Source organism: Electrophorus electricus, chromosome 15, assembly GCF_013358815.1.
Source record: "Electrophorus electricus isolate fEleEle1 chromosome 15, fEleEle1.pri, whole genome shotgun sequence".
In the NCBI taxonomy this organism is placed as follows: domain Eukaryota; kingdom Metazoa; phylum Chordata; class Actinopteri; order Gymnotiformes; family Gymnotidae; genus Electrophorus; species Electrophorus electricus.
Window position 1 is genome coordinate 3,944,217 of NC_049549.1, and position 16,433 is coordinate 3,960,649.

The 16,433-nt window shown below is 46.8% G+C and overlaps 1 protein-coding gene across 1 annotated transcript in view; it reads right to left on the reverse strand.

Moving 5' to 3' along the window:
* The window catches only part of nlk2 (nemo-like kinase, type 2), a 40,992-nt gene that overhangs the window by 19,098 nt on the left and 5,461 nt on the right, over positions 1–16,433 (reverse strand). Inside the window, exons 2-3 of the mRNA XM_035534407.1 lie at positions 369–498; positions 40–95 (exon numbers count right to left, since the gene is read on the reverse strand). Of these exons, the coding sequence (XP_035390300.1) occupies positions 40–95; positions 369–498 (186 nt within the window). The remainder of the gene's footprint in view (positions 1–39; positions 96–368; positions 499–16,433) is intronic.

Below are 16,433 nucleotides of genomic sequence, written 5' to 3' on the forward strand. Positions count from 1 at the left end.
TTCTCTCTCCCAGTGCCTGGCAGAGACTATTTAGGATACATTTCCTCAAAGTAGTCGATGTGAGGGGGCTGCAGAATGTCGAGAGCTGACAGGACCTGAGAGAGAGAGAGAGAGAGAGAGAGAGAGAGAGAGAGAGAGAGAGAGAGAGAGAGAGAGAGAGAGAGAGAGAGAGAGAGAGAGAGAGAGAGGGGAGAAGAGAGCACGCACAGGGTCAGCACTGATGGCAGTCAGCATAGACACTCACAAGAACCTTCACATGACGTCAGGCCACGAAGCCCCAGGGACCCAGTCAGCCAACTCAGGGGCAGACGCGGCCCATGTGCCCCGGGCCGGTTGGTGTGTGTGTGTGTCATCGGGAGATGACTCACGTTGTCATGCTTGAAGAAACAGAGCATCTTCAGCTCGCGGAAGACCCTCTTGCAGGAGACAAGGTTCTGGAAGACATTGGGCATCTTTTTGAGGGCCACACGCTTGCCGTCCCTGGGGTCAGTCACTGACCTGAGAGAGAGAGAGAGAGAGAGAGAGAGAGAGAGAGAGAGCGTGTGAGCAAAGGTGTGGCATGCTGGACAGGGTACAACAGTGCACGCGTGAGGCCCCGTTTTAATGCTGATACGCGAGAGCCATGACCTGCTTAAATACGCGCATTTCTTTTTTAATTGCTGCCTCTCGGCCCGGGTGGCAGCGAGGGTTTGGCGCAGCCCGGTCAGCCCACAGCGGGGCGTTAAAAATAAACCCATCATCCCTCCACCTCTCTCACTCCTCTGACAAGGACAAGATTCCCATTGTGGGAGTAAAAGGGCAACACAAATGAGGCTCCTTCCTTTTGTTTCACGGCAAGTCGCTTCCAGTTTCCGACCGCGCGTGGTTGAACTCTCGCGTTACAGTGTTTACTTAAGCATTCATCCCTGATCAGATGTTAGAATTATAATTAGCTCCGCTCAAATTACAGCATGTTTGATGTTGGAAAAACACACAGCGTGCACGCAAGGCTTCGTGAAGTCGTTGCGTAATCCGGCCCAGAGCCGCGGCGATCCGGCCATTGGCGACTTGCGAACAGGCGCCGGCTCCTCCCCTTTTCTCTTTTCCCGCCGACCCAAGTCCTCGGAGACCGGATAATTGGAACATCCCGGCACAGCTCAGCCGAGGTGTTCCGGAAAGTCCCGAGCATCAAAGAAGGCCTTTGAGCCCCTTTCCCTTCGCCGGTACGACGCTCCGGACGGGGGTCCTCGGCCAGTGGCCGAGAACTCACCCCGGGTCCGAGCGGCGTGTCTGATTTACCAGGTCGTTAAGATCTACGCTCCAGAAGCTGCTTCCCGGAGCCAGCCAAGAATAAACAGCAGTGACTGCACAAAGAAACTCGCTTCTTAGTCATCAAAGCCCGTCAGCAAATTCAATAAGGAAAAAATGAATAACACGAGCTTGGACTTGGCTGTCAACATTATGTTTATCGTATGCTTTCTCAATATGGGATCTAGGATGAACGCAAAGGATCCAGCAGCCCGTCATAACCGAAAGGAGAAAGGACAACGGTGCTCGGTAAACAGCTACATCCGATCAAGAGGCTCGAATAAATTAGATCTAGAGGTGTGATCTGGCAAGTCTGGGTCTCCACCGTTTATTTGTGGAACTGTGGAGGAGGGACGTGCAGCTACTAGTGGATCCGGTACTGAGGGGTGGGGTGGGGAGGGGGGGGGGTGGATCATGCATTAAGCATGGCCCGTGTGCTGGAGAAGGCGGCAGGAAGTGACCTTTCTGGTGTTACTGCACGTTGCAGTGAGTGACCTATCAAACGCTTCCTCTGGGGAAGAGCAGCGCTGAGCTATTTACGCAACACGTTGGGAAAATATCGACCGATCCCATATATCGTTAAAAGAGAGAGTCTCTTAACGTTCGCCAGGACACACACGTGTGCTACAGCAGGTAGATGCAAACAGATGTACACTGGTGCAGGCGTGTTGTTCATGAGCAGTCGAGAGGGGAGAGCACGTGGAGAGGGAGAGAGACCAGGGAGAGAGAAAGCAGGAGACAAAACGGAGATGAACGGGACGTCCTCGGCCTATCGCTGGGCTTGCTGAGACGCGGGAGGGGAGCGAAAGGCTACTTCAGTCCAGAGAGACGCTAACCATGTGACCTCAGATACAGGGTTCACCTGAGCACCTCCCCCACCATGACCATGCTCGAGAACATGCATGCGCGCGCGCACACACACACACACACACACACACACACACACTTCAGAATCTCTAAAACAGAAATAATCACTGCCAATCACTGCCACTGTCTTAGCTTGCAATCACTAACCTACTCAAGTTTTTTTTGTTGTTTATTTTATTGTCACTTCTGAAGACAGAAAGATTACCCAGCCATTTCTACTTCTCTATCCTTTCAAACAAACCTCCCAGAGCTCACTCTTGTTAACCTCTTGCTGTCTGCCGTGGTAGTGCCACGGTTGTGTGAATCACGTTCCCCGAGCTGCGTTTGCCTTTAATATTGCAGGGAATATCAAGGGTGAGGATTTGTGAAATGCAGTAAGTGGTGGCAACCCGAGCGGAGCGTGCATCTTCCCAGGTGTCTCTCTCATGCTAATTATTTCTGTGCGCGTGCACCGCCTGTCAAGCGGCTTTCAGGGCACTCGCAGACAGGCTGACTGGCGGCGCGTCTTAACGCGCGCGCTGACAAATCCCGCCACCAAGGCACAGGACGGGGAAGCCTGGGCTGAATACACTCGCGCGAATCCCAGAACATCCTGCTTCTTCGCCTAATACGTAGGAGTCTTGCATCAGCACGCGGCGCCACATTACGGCCCCTGCCGCTCCCCAGGGCTCCTGCTTTAAGACTTCCTAAGCAGTAAACTGGCTGAGAACGGAGCCAGCGTGCGCTGCGACTCACCGGCGAGGTTTCCGTCGCCGGGCGCCGTTCCTCCGGCTCTCCGCGTGCCGAGTCACGGCTAGCCGTGGGGAACGGACGTGGGACGCCGCAGGTGATGGGGGAGTAACAATCTCGAGACGAGAGCCTGCCGGCACTCTGTTCCCTCTGGCTTTTGGGGCCTGACCGTTCAGGGGAGGAACTAACTCCCCACCCCCTGTGCCCGACTGCCCACTCTAGACTAAAACAGCTGGCGCGGACAATAGGACCGGACCAGCCAGAGGGGAGCCACCGCGTCAATGGCTCCGGTCTGGACAGCATCGGCTGAGCCCTGCCGATCTGTGCAGCTTGATTAAACGCCTCCCGTGATGGAGTGCTTTCTTGTCCGTTTGGGGCTTTGTAATCCAAAACGATCGGTTTAATCCCGCTTGTTAATATTTCACCATCTATTACATACACAAAAGTGCACCGATACCAAGAGACAATGGCGTGCCAGAAAAGTCAGTGCTGCTATTTTCAGAATCGAGATTGCAGAGGTCTGGGATTTGTTTGGGATCTATTATTGCATGCATTTTTTTTCAAAGGTGCACTTGACGAGTCGGTGAACAGGGCAGGGCAGAAGGGAAGGTCATATCACCAAGTTATTTACTGGTGTAGCACCATTTTTAGATCCTTGCCAAGACTGGTGGTGTGACAGCCAGGCCCTGCAGGTACATCACCCAAATGTAACATTTTCAAATGACTTAATCGCAGTGCGATGTCCGTTGGCCCTCAATATCCGCACTTCAATATTTCACTCCACGCTCATGGGACACATGGGATGTTAAATGGCTTTGGGGTTTTTTTGGTTTTTTTTTTTTTTTTTTTTTTTTTTTTACCAGAGCTGCCTTAAATTCTCTCTCTCTCACACACGCACACGTCTATGCCAGCAGACGTCTGTTCCAAACAAAAACAGAGCAAGCTGTTTAATAAACTTCGTTTTCCTAAATTACCAGCAGTACTCCTGACATCACTATCACACGCAACGCTTTGTGCCATTAAAAAAGATTGAACACAAATTCTACATGGGCAAACAAATGACTAACGTACAACACAGGGGGGCGTGTTGTTGAGCAGAACATGAGGAAATGCCCCTACCGGGCTCCTCAGAACACCTGGGGCCAAAGACCTCTCTGGAACCCCCCCGCCCGGAGACTTACAGCACTGTAGACTTCAACTCTGGCACCTCATTCAATTAAGACCTTTTAGTAGCATCTGAATACTAGAAGCAGGAGTGCTGGAGTATGGGTGGGAGACGTCCCGGACCGGAGATGTCCAGGACCAGAGACGGGCATCCCCGTCTCGCTCACGCGTGTTCTCGTAATGAAGCCAAGGAGGTTTCATAATTCCATCTGTAACAACTTGACCGGCCGGAGGCTCGTGAAATCGGACCTTGAGCCTGAATTACACTCCTGATTGGACACCATCAATATTTAACGGGCACGTGTTTGTCTGGCACAGTCATGACATTCGGCATTCGCGGAGAAGCATTTCTGTGTGATCCTGGTAGTGGAAAATCGAACGGCTTATCGCGCCTCCTCATTCAGTCATCACCTAGGACAAGCGGGTAGGGAATCGGACTCTAACACGAGGGGCTTGCCCTGCCGGTCTGCTCTTCCTGCCCGCCCATTCGTTACTCCCCACCTCTTCACCCAAACCCAGCTGGGTTCTACACCCAGCCCAGATAGTCCCGGAACAGCCCTCGCACCGCGTCCTGCCAGCCGGTACGGAGCGGCCTGAGAGGCTGCGTCTAAAGCGTGTTCCGCGGTTGCCGCTAGCGGCAAGGTGATTATGCGTGCCAACCGCGCGGGAACCTCTGGCTCCCCCCAAGGCTGAGGGGAACGTTTGGATTGGCACAGAAGGAATTTGCATATGCCTGCATAATGAATCTCAAGGAAAAAAAAAAAAAAAAAAAAAAAAAAAAAAAAGGGAGGCTCGTTTCAAAGGATCAGGAGGCCCCGCACGTTTTCACGCGACACCCTGGTGCTTTGAACAAGGATCCAGTGTACGAGAACTCATCTCCACACCACAGTTGATCAGCTACCGCGGTCGGCCCGGCAAGAACAAATATGAGAGGGCTTCTTGGCGCGCTTAAACTTAGGGTCTCTGAACAAGTGAGTTTGAATAATGTTCTAAAATTCCTTTTCGGAAGTCGGTTTAAAAGGTTTGCACAAAGGGTCGACAGAACCAGACAAATGACTGCCTTGGTGTTTTGCTTTTTTTTTTTTTTTTACAGGATATGGAAACTGCTGAAAGCAAATACTCTAAAATCTTTAAGATCAATGCCTAGCAAGACATTGTTTCCTACAGCTGGGACTGAGTTACAAGCCCAGCTGTGCTGCATGCCGCCCCTATCTGGGGGGTCTTTAAGGGTCCATGAGAACTCTGTTCTCACTGGCATGAAACCAAGCTAGCCAGTGGGACATCTGCTCTGTACATGAGGAGGTGCTCCACACCTGTATAACCGAGAACTGTATGGGAACGCGAATAGCAGCAACACTGTGGATTGCCATGGTAACACTAGTCACGTCTTCATACGACGGATTAAGAAGCGCTTAAAGACTGAAAGGTTGAAAGGTCTGTCCATCATTTGATCAAATCTCCCATCATTGTTACTAGACAGAAAGTCTTTGGGTGGTCTCTGGGTCCCTACTCAGGGTCCCTACTCCAGGTCCACCCTGTGACATGCTATACCAGCAAAGTAGCTCTGCAGTATGCTGACACTTTGGAGAAAATTGAGAAATCAACATTTTCTAACATTTCCTTGGTTAATATCTCCTGTATCAAGTTGCACATTTCTTGAAGGCATGACATAAAAAAATGGAGAATGTCCCACCCTTCCCCGACCACCACGGAACGCATAAGAGGAGGTACTGCACACACCTGTCCACTGATGAGAGACGAGAAGAGAAGAACGAGCACGCATTAACGCGTCTGTCCCACAGTCTCGGCTCCCGAAAAAGCTGTTTTATAACAGATCTGACGGCTTCCGCCAATCAGGTTCAAAGCTGGCTGCAGATTTTCGATGACCTAGTTATCTGGTAAATTAAACTTGTTTAAATTAAACTTGCACCCTGAGCAATGAGAAAGAGAGAGAGAGAGAGAGAGAGAGAGAGAGAGAGAGAGAGAGAGAGAGAGAGAGAGAGAGAGAAATCCAATTCGAACAGCCTCAGAGATTTTAAGAAAATCGCTTCTTCGGGCAAAAATTGTGCTCATCTGCCTCACTTCCTGAAATATAATCTGTCCTAAATCAGATTAAGGGAATAAATCTGGTGACAGTCACTGAATATCAAACAGATGGGTGGGGTCACAGAGACATCAAAGCTGCGCGGGTCAGGAGAGTGCTGAGCCCATGATGCTCCTGAACCTCGCACCTCGGATATGCTCCAAAAATCACATTCAGTAACTGGACGCCTCCCTCACCTCTCAGATCATGACACGAACCATCAGAGGCAGCCAAACGATACGTCGCATCTAGAACGTGACACCACGTTGCTCAACATCCTCCCATCTACACCCGCCAATCTTCACGTCAAAGGCAGCGTTTCCTGTGCACCTCATACCTCTACTCGGTCAGCCCGCCTAGTCAGAAAAATCAAACCCCTTATCTTACTAACTAATTTTGGCCACGCACTTGTCCGAGTTGTGTGTGTTGCAGTGACCAGTACTGAGTGGGGACCAGAGGCTTCGTTTAGGGACCGTCCCTAAATTACGCCATCTACCAATAATCTGTCTAAAATGTGAGGGAACATCTACATATTGTAGCTAAAGTAGCTACAGCGCATGAGCCCTCGTGCGTCTGTAGGCCTGCGGGGTTAGCGGGGCGAGTGGCGATGCCCTGGCGGTGAAGAGCCTCCTCGTTCGCGTTCGGTTTGTGGTCCCCATGCCGTCACAGATGAGCACTACACACAAACCTGAAGGACCAGCACGCAGCCATAAATATTAACGCAACAAGAGGCACTCAGTCACATAACGAGAGAGCGAGCAAGACAGAGAGAGAGAGAGAGACCAAGATAATAGTCTATTAGCTTAGCAATTATCTACATAACACTGCACTCTCTTTCTTCCACAATACATGAAATCTTGCTGTGGCTCTTGTATATTGGAGGGAATATTTTTATGTCCTCATGTAGGCACTTCTTGGGAAATATTTAAGGGCATTAACCAATGCCAATATAACAGACAAACATCCCTGTTACACACAGGAGTCAACAATGGAAACAAGCTTTACATTTACCTGATGCTTTTATCCAAAGTGACTTACAATTATGACTGAGTACAACTTGAGCAATTGAGGGTTAAGGGTCTTGCCCAGGGCCCCAACAGCGGCAAGCTGGTGGTGGCAGGGCTTGAACTAGCAGCCTTCCAATTACTAGACAAGTACCTTAACCACTGAGCTACTACAGCTTTAGGACAATACATAGATGTGCAGCTTCCTCCAGAAACGTCAGACCCAAAATAGCGCGCGTGCTTCAGTCTGCTTTTTAATTAGCTTCATCCCAGCAAGCTACTGTTAATGAAATTATAGTCTATCGGTATGCAATGACAATTTTTAATAAATTGCAACAAAAGTTAATTTGTGGCCAAACTCTAGGACACTGCGAATCAAGAACTTGGAAAAACAAAACTGCAACAAAGTGGAGTGTGATGAGCATTTATCTCGACTTGGCCGTTACGACGTCACCAAGCGGTTCAGCCCCAGTTCGCCACCTTCCGTTTGCGCAAACCGGTCCTTGAATTAATAATAACCCAACCTTGTATGTCCTAAGTACATCCAAACATCCTCCTGTGTGATGGTGTATAGAGCCCTTTCTTATCAACGCGTTCGTTTGGGTCTGTTATTGTGGCGCTGGAAAACTGCATGAATATGCATGAGCGCATGCATGATTGCATGACCATCTACATATTTCCAGAATCTTTTATTCATTTTTCTGGCTATGTGATTTGCATGACTGGGTAAGGACTCCACTCATTGTACCCTATCATTATCTTTGCCTGCACCAAAGAAAGACCCACTCAGATGACAAAAAGAAGAATATTCCTTTCTTTTTTAACATATTAATTGCTTGTATGCATCCTTATAATTCTCTCAAGTTAACATCACGGAGATACACAGGGAGCAAATTTATCTCATATGGACATATTAACCTTACAAAGCTTAAACGTTCTGCAAGACAGCATCTGAATATGGATGATTACAGCGAGCCAGAGAATGTCATTCGATTTGAGTGGAAAGTCTTAGTTGATTCATGCACTCATTTCTAAATTTCCAGAACAAGCGACTGAAAGTGATTGCGTACTTGAGCAGCAATTTTATCCCTAATACTGTGACTTAATTTGATGACAAAAGCCCAAGAGACCAGAATATTCCTCCGGAATACGCCTTTCAACATTCCCACCTGCATTCCTGTCCTTCTCTGGCTGAAAGTAACTGATTCACCAACTTCTCATCCATATATGACTTAAACGAGAAGCAAGATAGTGACAGGATACATGTAACCCTTCCAATCAAGAACACGTGTAAGTAAAAATCACACATTAGGGGGGCTGTCAGGATGGATCACAGGAAAATGGAGGGGAAAATGGTGAATAACGGATTATCGCACAAGTCCTCTATGCTCCTTACGGCTCAGCAACAGCAAAACCCACAGCCAAGCCAACAGGCGGACTAACCATAACATATAGGGGTGAACGTGCTCGAGTGTGTATGCGACAATGTGTGAATGAGTGCGTTTTGATGAGAATAAATGTGTGAACAAGCATGTGTTAGTGTAAGCGAGTGTTCGTGTGTGCAGTGGTAGCTCAGTGGTTATGGTACTTGACTAGAAATCATAAAGTTGCTAGTGCAAACCCAACCACTGCTAAGCTGCCTTTAACTCTCAATTGTAAATTGCTTTGGATAAAAGTGTCAGCTAAATGCCGTAAACGAGAGTGAACATGCGTTTGTGTTAGGTTTAACTGTTTGTGTTAGGTTTAACTGTGTGTGTGAGAACATGCGAGTGTGCATGCGTGTTGTACATGAGGTGCGCGCTCTGGCTTGTGTCCCTTCAGGACGCTGTGTACCAAGCATTTGCTGTCTCATTAAGGGCCGCACTCTGCTCACAACAAACTTTTACAAAGAATCATAGCAAGAACCCCTATATATTAAACATTACATAGAGAAGATCATTACTGCAAAAAAAGTGAAAGAAACCCAGTACATTCAGGATGTTAACATATATTCACAGCACTCTGAAACTGAAGTCTGTGGGTTATTTAGTTAATAATGTTATGGCATACTACTTAGGTAACAGCTAAAATTTATTCTGTAAACATTAAAAATAACATTAAAAAGGCGTAGTGACCAAAAGCGAGGAATTACAGTGTGGACTTCCAGCAGGTCCTTGGAGGGTACGGGCTTGAGCACGCACGCACCCAACAGCCTTAGATCAGATCCGAGAGGCGCGCGTGGGTTGCCAGAGGACCTCGGGCCTCCTAACCCCCCCTTACAGCATGAGAGCGCTTTCCTGAGGAAGCGCTGGCTTTTACGCCCGGCTCCTTTCCCTGTCTATCAGGCCGGCCTGTGTAATAAAGATATGGCCTGTAAAGACATTTCAATTGACGCAGCCTTCACTTTCCCTAACAATTCGAACAGGCTAACAGCAGCAGTCATTACACTCCACTTCCAGTGCAGACCTGCGTCTGAACCCATTAGCGGCTAAAGACACATCCTCCTGGGCTCTGGAGCAGCCGACCGCTACGGCTGCCCTCCACCCACCACCACAGAGTACATTCACGCTGTGTGTGTGTGTGTGTGTGTGTGTGTGTGTGTGTGTGTGTGAGAGAGAGAGAGAGATCTGGGAGCCTTTAAAGGCAGGGTCTAGCAGCACATGGTTAGTAGGCTGGAGAGGTATGGGGCCCCTCTCACATAGCAGCTTGGGTAATTAACAGTACTACCCCCCTCCCAACACACACACACACACACACACACACACCTCACAGCCCCCTCACACTCCACCCCCAGGTAAACCCCTCACAAATAGGATCAGGGGCCAGCCATATGGTAGCCTCGGTAGAGCCATAATTCAGAGGGTGGGATTTTCAGGTTGAAGGACCTTTAAAGAGGGGAGGAAGAAACACACCGAGTGACAGTTAGCAGGAGCCTGTGGTAAGTGGTGACGGCACAATTGCTGTTCGACTATACACACAACAGTAGGGCAGTGGCTCATTCGAGAACACATCGTTCTTTGTGATGGACAAGGCTCAGAGCTGTAGGAGTGGTGAGAATATTAGTGTTTCTGAGTGTAGAGAGTGAGGAGGGTGTGAAGGGTTGGTTGGGGGGGGAGAGAGAGAGAGGGAGAGAGAGAGAGAGAGAGAGAGAGAGAGAGAGAGAGAGAGAGAGAGAGAGAGGGCTAATAAAGAAGTACTATCAGTGGCTCAGTGTGGCGTGCTTGGCACGAACTCTGAATGGTTTACTTCCTGACTGCTCTCCCTGGACACCTGTTATGACCAAGTGTACAGAGTCCAATGTGAATCTCTGTGTGCGCGTGTGTGTGTGTGTGTGTGTGTGTGTGTGTGTCTGCGTGCGCGCGTGCATGCATGCATGCGTATATGCCTTCAGGGAAGGCTGGTGATGTCAGTACAGGGGAAGGTGTTGCACACTGATAACACCAACAGGGCTGGCCATGAACCCCACCCTGCAGGCTCAGCTGTGCTCAGCTCACGGGGGGAGGCGTCTGGTGTCGCTCAGCAAGAGGCCCTCGACACACACATGTGACTCTGCACCGCCGCAGACAAACACTCTGGCGGTTCATCGCAGCTCAGAGCGCCATGAGAACCCAGGCGTACTGCCGGCGATTCTCAGGCTTCCAACTTGCGGAGGAGCCCTCCAAATCCAACGCCGTGTGGAGATTTGTGCTAACTCAATACATATCGGGGGCTTAGAGGAAGACGTTTGTCCAACTTTTCTCAATCTCCTTCTGTAAACCACTTAAGAAGGTCAAACAATCCAGCTGACAAATGGACCGAGCCCCGCCGGGGGAGCGTTTGGGTTGGTGACGCTACCATTAATGACAGCCACCACGGCCAGCTCTCTCTTGCTGGAGTCAGTCATGCTTGTGGGGGGGGGTGTTGGCATGGCCGGTCTGTCTGTCGGTGGGCGGGGCCTGAGAACGGCTCAAGGCCAAGCTCCAGACTGCCAGCGCCAATAACCCGAGCACTTATTGCGCTAAGGGACCGGGAGACCTACAGATAACCACTTAATAGCCACAAATAGCCTCTCCCTCTCTCATCCATCTTCCTGAGTTTCCCCAGCTTAATCTGCCACTTTTCACATTTTCCTTATGTTGAAAGCTGCTTTACGTGAGATACTGCGGAACAGCCACGTAACCCGGTACCTTACGACACACGCTGAAGCCACATACAGTCCCTGGTCTCGCGAACGGAATGCCATATGACTGAGGATACAATCATCTGCTCGTGGAAAAAAAAATGTGTTGACTTAATTTTGCACCTTTATTAAATGAAGAAAAACCTGTTTCATTAAAAAGACACTTCATTCCTTGCTAATAACTCGGTCACGATTATCGTAACAGCACGGCCCGGCAACAGTGTATGCAGAACGGCTTTGTTGAGTCGTGCCGCATTCCACCCGAACACCACATGCTGACTGCAGTGCTCGCGAAAGAGGCCGTGCACGCGACTCGGGCAGCTCACCGCCGCGCTGGCGAGTGTGAAGAAAATAGTGAGTCAGGCCGTGCAGGCCATTGGCCGACGCCGTGCCCCCTCGTGCCAGATGCGCTCGGCAAAAGGTGGCCCTCGGTTGTCCACGAACGCCAGCGATAGGCTGCATGGGGGGAGGCAAGCTCATGCTGCCCGGCTAGGCTGGCAGAGGTCAACGAACATGACTAAGAATCAGCGGGGGCTTGGGCTGCAGCTGGCTGGTCTGGGAGGATGGAAAGCCAGCCTGACTCAGAGCATGTGTCCTCTCTCCGATTTGAACGGGTGGCAAACAGACCAGACAGGCTAGACATATTCAAATTCCACTGTTCCCAAAAAACAACAACAAAAAAACCCTCTCCAACCTATTTCTGAATTTGGTTACTGCATCCAAATGTGTGTCTGTTCCGTTAAGACTCTGGCCCAGAGTTGGATGGTTCTTTCAATACGTCTCAAGGTGAACTTCATGTTATGCAAACACACACACACACACACACACACACACACACACACACACACACGAATCCATACATGAAAAATTAAGACTGTTAAACATTAAATATGAACAATCGTAAAGCTGCAGCAAAGAAAAAAAGCTTGTAACGACTACAAATGACTTTAAAAAAAAACTACTGATTGACTTCTGATTACTTAAAGAATGAATGCAATACTACTCATACCAAAAAACGAACGTGTACTTACAGTACACACGCAGTACTACCAGGGTTTTTCCTGTGTAGAGAATTACAAGGCAGATGCCTAGGTCATATTTCGTGATGTCACCAGCTCTCAACAAAACTCAACAAAAGACGGGTGTCTTTATGGAGAACGCTGTTTAGTAACAAGCGTTACACTCGATGGATTTTTTAAAAGACAGACAAGGATGGCGTACTGTGGTAATGGAGGTATTGGCTAAACTTAAATAAGTAAGGAGTTTCGTCTACAAGGCGTCTTTGCTTCATTTATTCAGTGATAATTTGAGTAATAAAATGGTAGTTTTAGTCAATAAAATGAAACACATGTTCCCAATGACAGAATTAGAAAATGTCCATGCTTATAATTTGTCACAGGATGCCAAGATAATAAAAGCCATAGACTAACATTTCGAAACTAAATTTAGCAAAATATACACTGAAGACAAGAGGCTTGAGAAACCTTTCATGAACCCTATTCCTTTCAGTACCAACGCTGATTTCTTTTCAGTAAACACGTGTGGTGGAGGACTTGATTTTTTTTTTTTAAAGGGAGCACAAATTTGAGGGGCAGCTGAAACGAATGCAACACCTTGTCTGCATTCTTGTTCATAGCACTTTTCAAAGCAAATGAACAGTATTAATTCATATTACTGACATAATGCAGTAAATGTGATATTTAATGTCCAACTACACAGGACTGTAAATGAAAACAGCAGCTTATGTTTTATTAGATAGGCACACATTGAGGTTTTTTCCAGTGTTTAATACTGAACAGGGCAATTATGATTTATCATGCTTTAACATGATAATTCTCATTTTCTTCAATTATATAACTATTAGAACTAGTAAAATTGCTTGTAAAAAGACATTTACTTGAGTCAGCTGAAGGCAGAGTACACGTGCACGTGTGTGCACATGATCAAGACAGTATTGCTGCCACTTCCTTTTGAGCCAGAAAAAACCCTGACTACTGATCCTAAAAAATGGATGACTTACCATATGCATGTAGCACCACTCATGCTTACACGCCTGACTGACACGCACCAATGTCACCAAGTCAAATTCCTTGTAAAAGAAATCCACTTGGCCAAATTCTGATACTAAAAACTACGGCTTACATACAGTACACATACAGTACAGTACACACACACACACACACACACACACACACACACACACACACACACACACAATACTACTCACTAAAAAGATTACTTATGCACAGTACTAAAATAATTGATTGTCTACAGTATGCACACAAGACTACTTGTACTAAAAAATTAGGGATGCACCAATATTGAATTTCTTAGCTCGATGATAATTAGCACCTTGTTGTGGCTAATACTGAATAACTGATCATTTTATCTTTAAACATTTTTAAATCAAGTTCAAACTATAATCTATATATATTAAGCGTAGGACATGTTAAAATCTAAAAGTGGAACAATAAGACATCACATTTATTGTAAAAATATGTTGCAGTTAACACAAAGAAGAACAAAAATAATCAATTATATTTTCTAACCCTTTCTCAAATGTTGTCACTTTTTGCTTTGAAATTGTGCAGGCAAAGAAAGCCTGTGGCTGGGAATCCCCAGAAAAACAAAACAAAAAACAAAAAACACATAACCGCAAACTTATATGGTCACCAACATCAGACACATTGCTAAATGAGAAAACAGAATAATGTTTTTAAAAAACACATGAAATTTGATGTAATAATGAGTCCAAACACCAGTTGCACTTAACAAAATAAAACTAACCAGCTCTTATTATTAGCATTTTCTTAAACTTAACTGTAGTAATGTACAAACTAGCTCTAGATTTAAAAGAAGGCTTAACCTGCTGGGTCCATGAAAATGACTGGTTACAATTATTGGCCAAAATTATGATATTTAACTAACAGCAAGAAATTACACATGATCTGCAAAGATCAGCCACAGATATAAAAACTACTGAGAACTTACAGTTCTACTACTCAAATTACTGATACACAACACTACTTGTACTATAAACAGTTACATAAAGTACATATGCAACACTAAACACTGATTTCTTAGAAAATGCACACACATTACTACTCATAATAAAAACTACTTACTATTTATAGTACACAAATTCAAGTACTCATCCTAAAAAACAACTGACTACTTACAGTATATACTGTACACTGATATATACGGTATACTAATACTCAAAAATAAATTACTTACAGTATTAAAACAGTGACGACCACTCACACTAGAAACCAATTATTTTCTTACAGTATGCACATTAGTAGTAATACTACTGATTACTGACGATATGCAATACTAAAACTGTTGATGTACATTGGAAACTGGGACACTTGCAGTGCTCAAACAAGCAAACAAAAATCAGCCTTCTTGTTGGAGAGAGGGTTGTACTGTGGGAAGGTTTTAACTCATTCTGCCTCAGACATAACCAAAACTGCAAACAGTTCGAACAATCCTTCTGGTGGAGTCGCCTGAAGCATTGCACCAGGTCTAAGGCAATAACGGCCCAAAACGATAACCTGTCTCCAGTGGAGCCATCCACAGGAATGGCTTACACAGCCCATGCGAAAACTACGGACAGGAATTGTACTTTGCACTAGGCACAAAATCATATCAAAAAAGAGCCCCTAGTATTGCTGCCAGAGGGTTAAAGAGCGTTTTATTTTCCGGCCATGCTGGGAGTTGCATAAATGAAGTCTTACAGAGAGCATTGTATTTTAACCAAAGGGAAGTGCTGAACTGCAGGATTTCAGTAGTTCAGGTGACGTAACGAACACATTTAACTGGAGTTAATGAAACCAAGATGAAACCAACAAACCAACTCAAGGACACCTGGTCCTTCTCTGAGCTCGAGATGCGCCTAAAAACAACAACACTGTTTTCCATGTATTTAATAAAGCGTACAAACCCTTCTGGTGTTGTTCTAGTATAAATATTGTAACACCAAGTGCTCCTACAATATTGCTTATCCAACTCCCATTTCACTCCTGAGAGAAACAGAGAGATTAATTATTTTCTGCATTGAGAGCGACACATAATGGGACAGCTAAATATAAGTATGAGCAATGTCGGCAGCGTCAGGGCTCCAAATCGAGCCATTCACTCAGAGTAGAGGGCTTTTTAGGAAACGGTTTCCTCCAAACCAAGAGCAGGACTTCCAGCTCCTCCTGTTCAACCTGGAAGCCATGCACAGCCACTGCGTGTTGCAAAGGGATTCGCACGTTCACAGGTTCTTACAGCGCTGATTACATCTCAGCAGCAATGAGGCGGCGACAAACGCTCGCCGCTTTAAGGGTGAAAAATACATGAAGGACCGGAATCGATGAAGACAGAGGAAAAATGAGAGAAAAACGAGACATAATGAGGGAAAAGAAGAGAGAGTAACAAATGAGAAAGGGAGCACGTGAGAGAGAGAGAGAGGGAGGGAGGAAGTAGAGGCGAACAGAGACGCTGGCACGGCTCCAACTTCGTCTCTTTCGCGATCAAGACAGCGGACCGCGGCTCCCCGGATGCAGCACAGGCGCAGAACGGCCCGAGCAAGACGAGAGTGGCCATGAACGTGTTAACTCGGAAGGGCTTCACCGCCCTCAGCCCCCATCCGCATGCCCGGACTTCAAAGGTAACGCCGTCTCTTCGCTCGGCCTGCGTGTCTGCCAAACACAAGGCCTCTTAAGTGTCACTGACGGCTGCGGTTGGTGCTTAAAAAAAAACAACAAAAAAAAAGCCCCCTCACTTGTAAGCTCGTCGTGCTGGGGGTACTGTGACCTGCAGGCTGTCTGGTTCCTTATAATACTTCTTTTGAGAAAAAACAAAACAAAAGAACATAAAAACGATGCAAAAGACGAGGTGTGGAAGGTTAATGTTAACCACAGAGGACTCAGACAAGGGCGAAATCAGTCTGAACCGTGCACCCCTGCAGTTCACGACTGTTCAAATCGAATGAACACGGGGTAACATGCACTATAGTTACATCCAGGTAGTTGAAACCGCTTTGATAAAAGACTTCTGTGTCAATTTGGCATCTTGTAGGTAAGAACAAAACAGTAAAGAAAGTTTTCCCCCCACTGGTCTTCGTGTTATTACACTGTATAATATGGAGGCCTGCGTGATTAATAAGCCCATG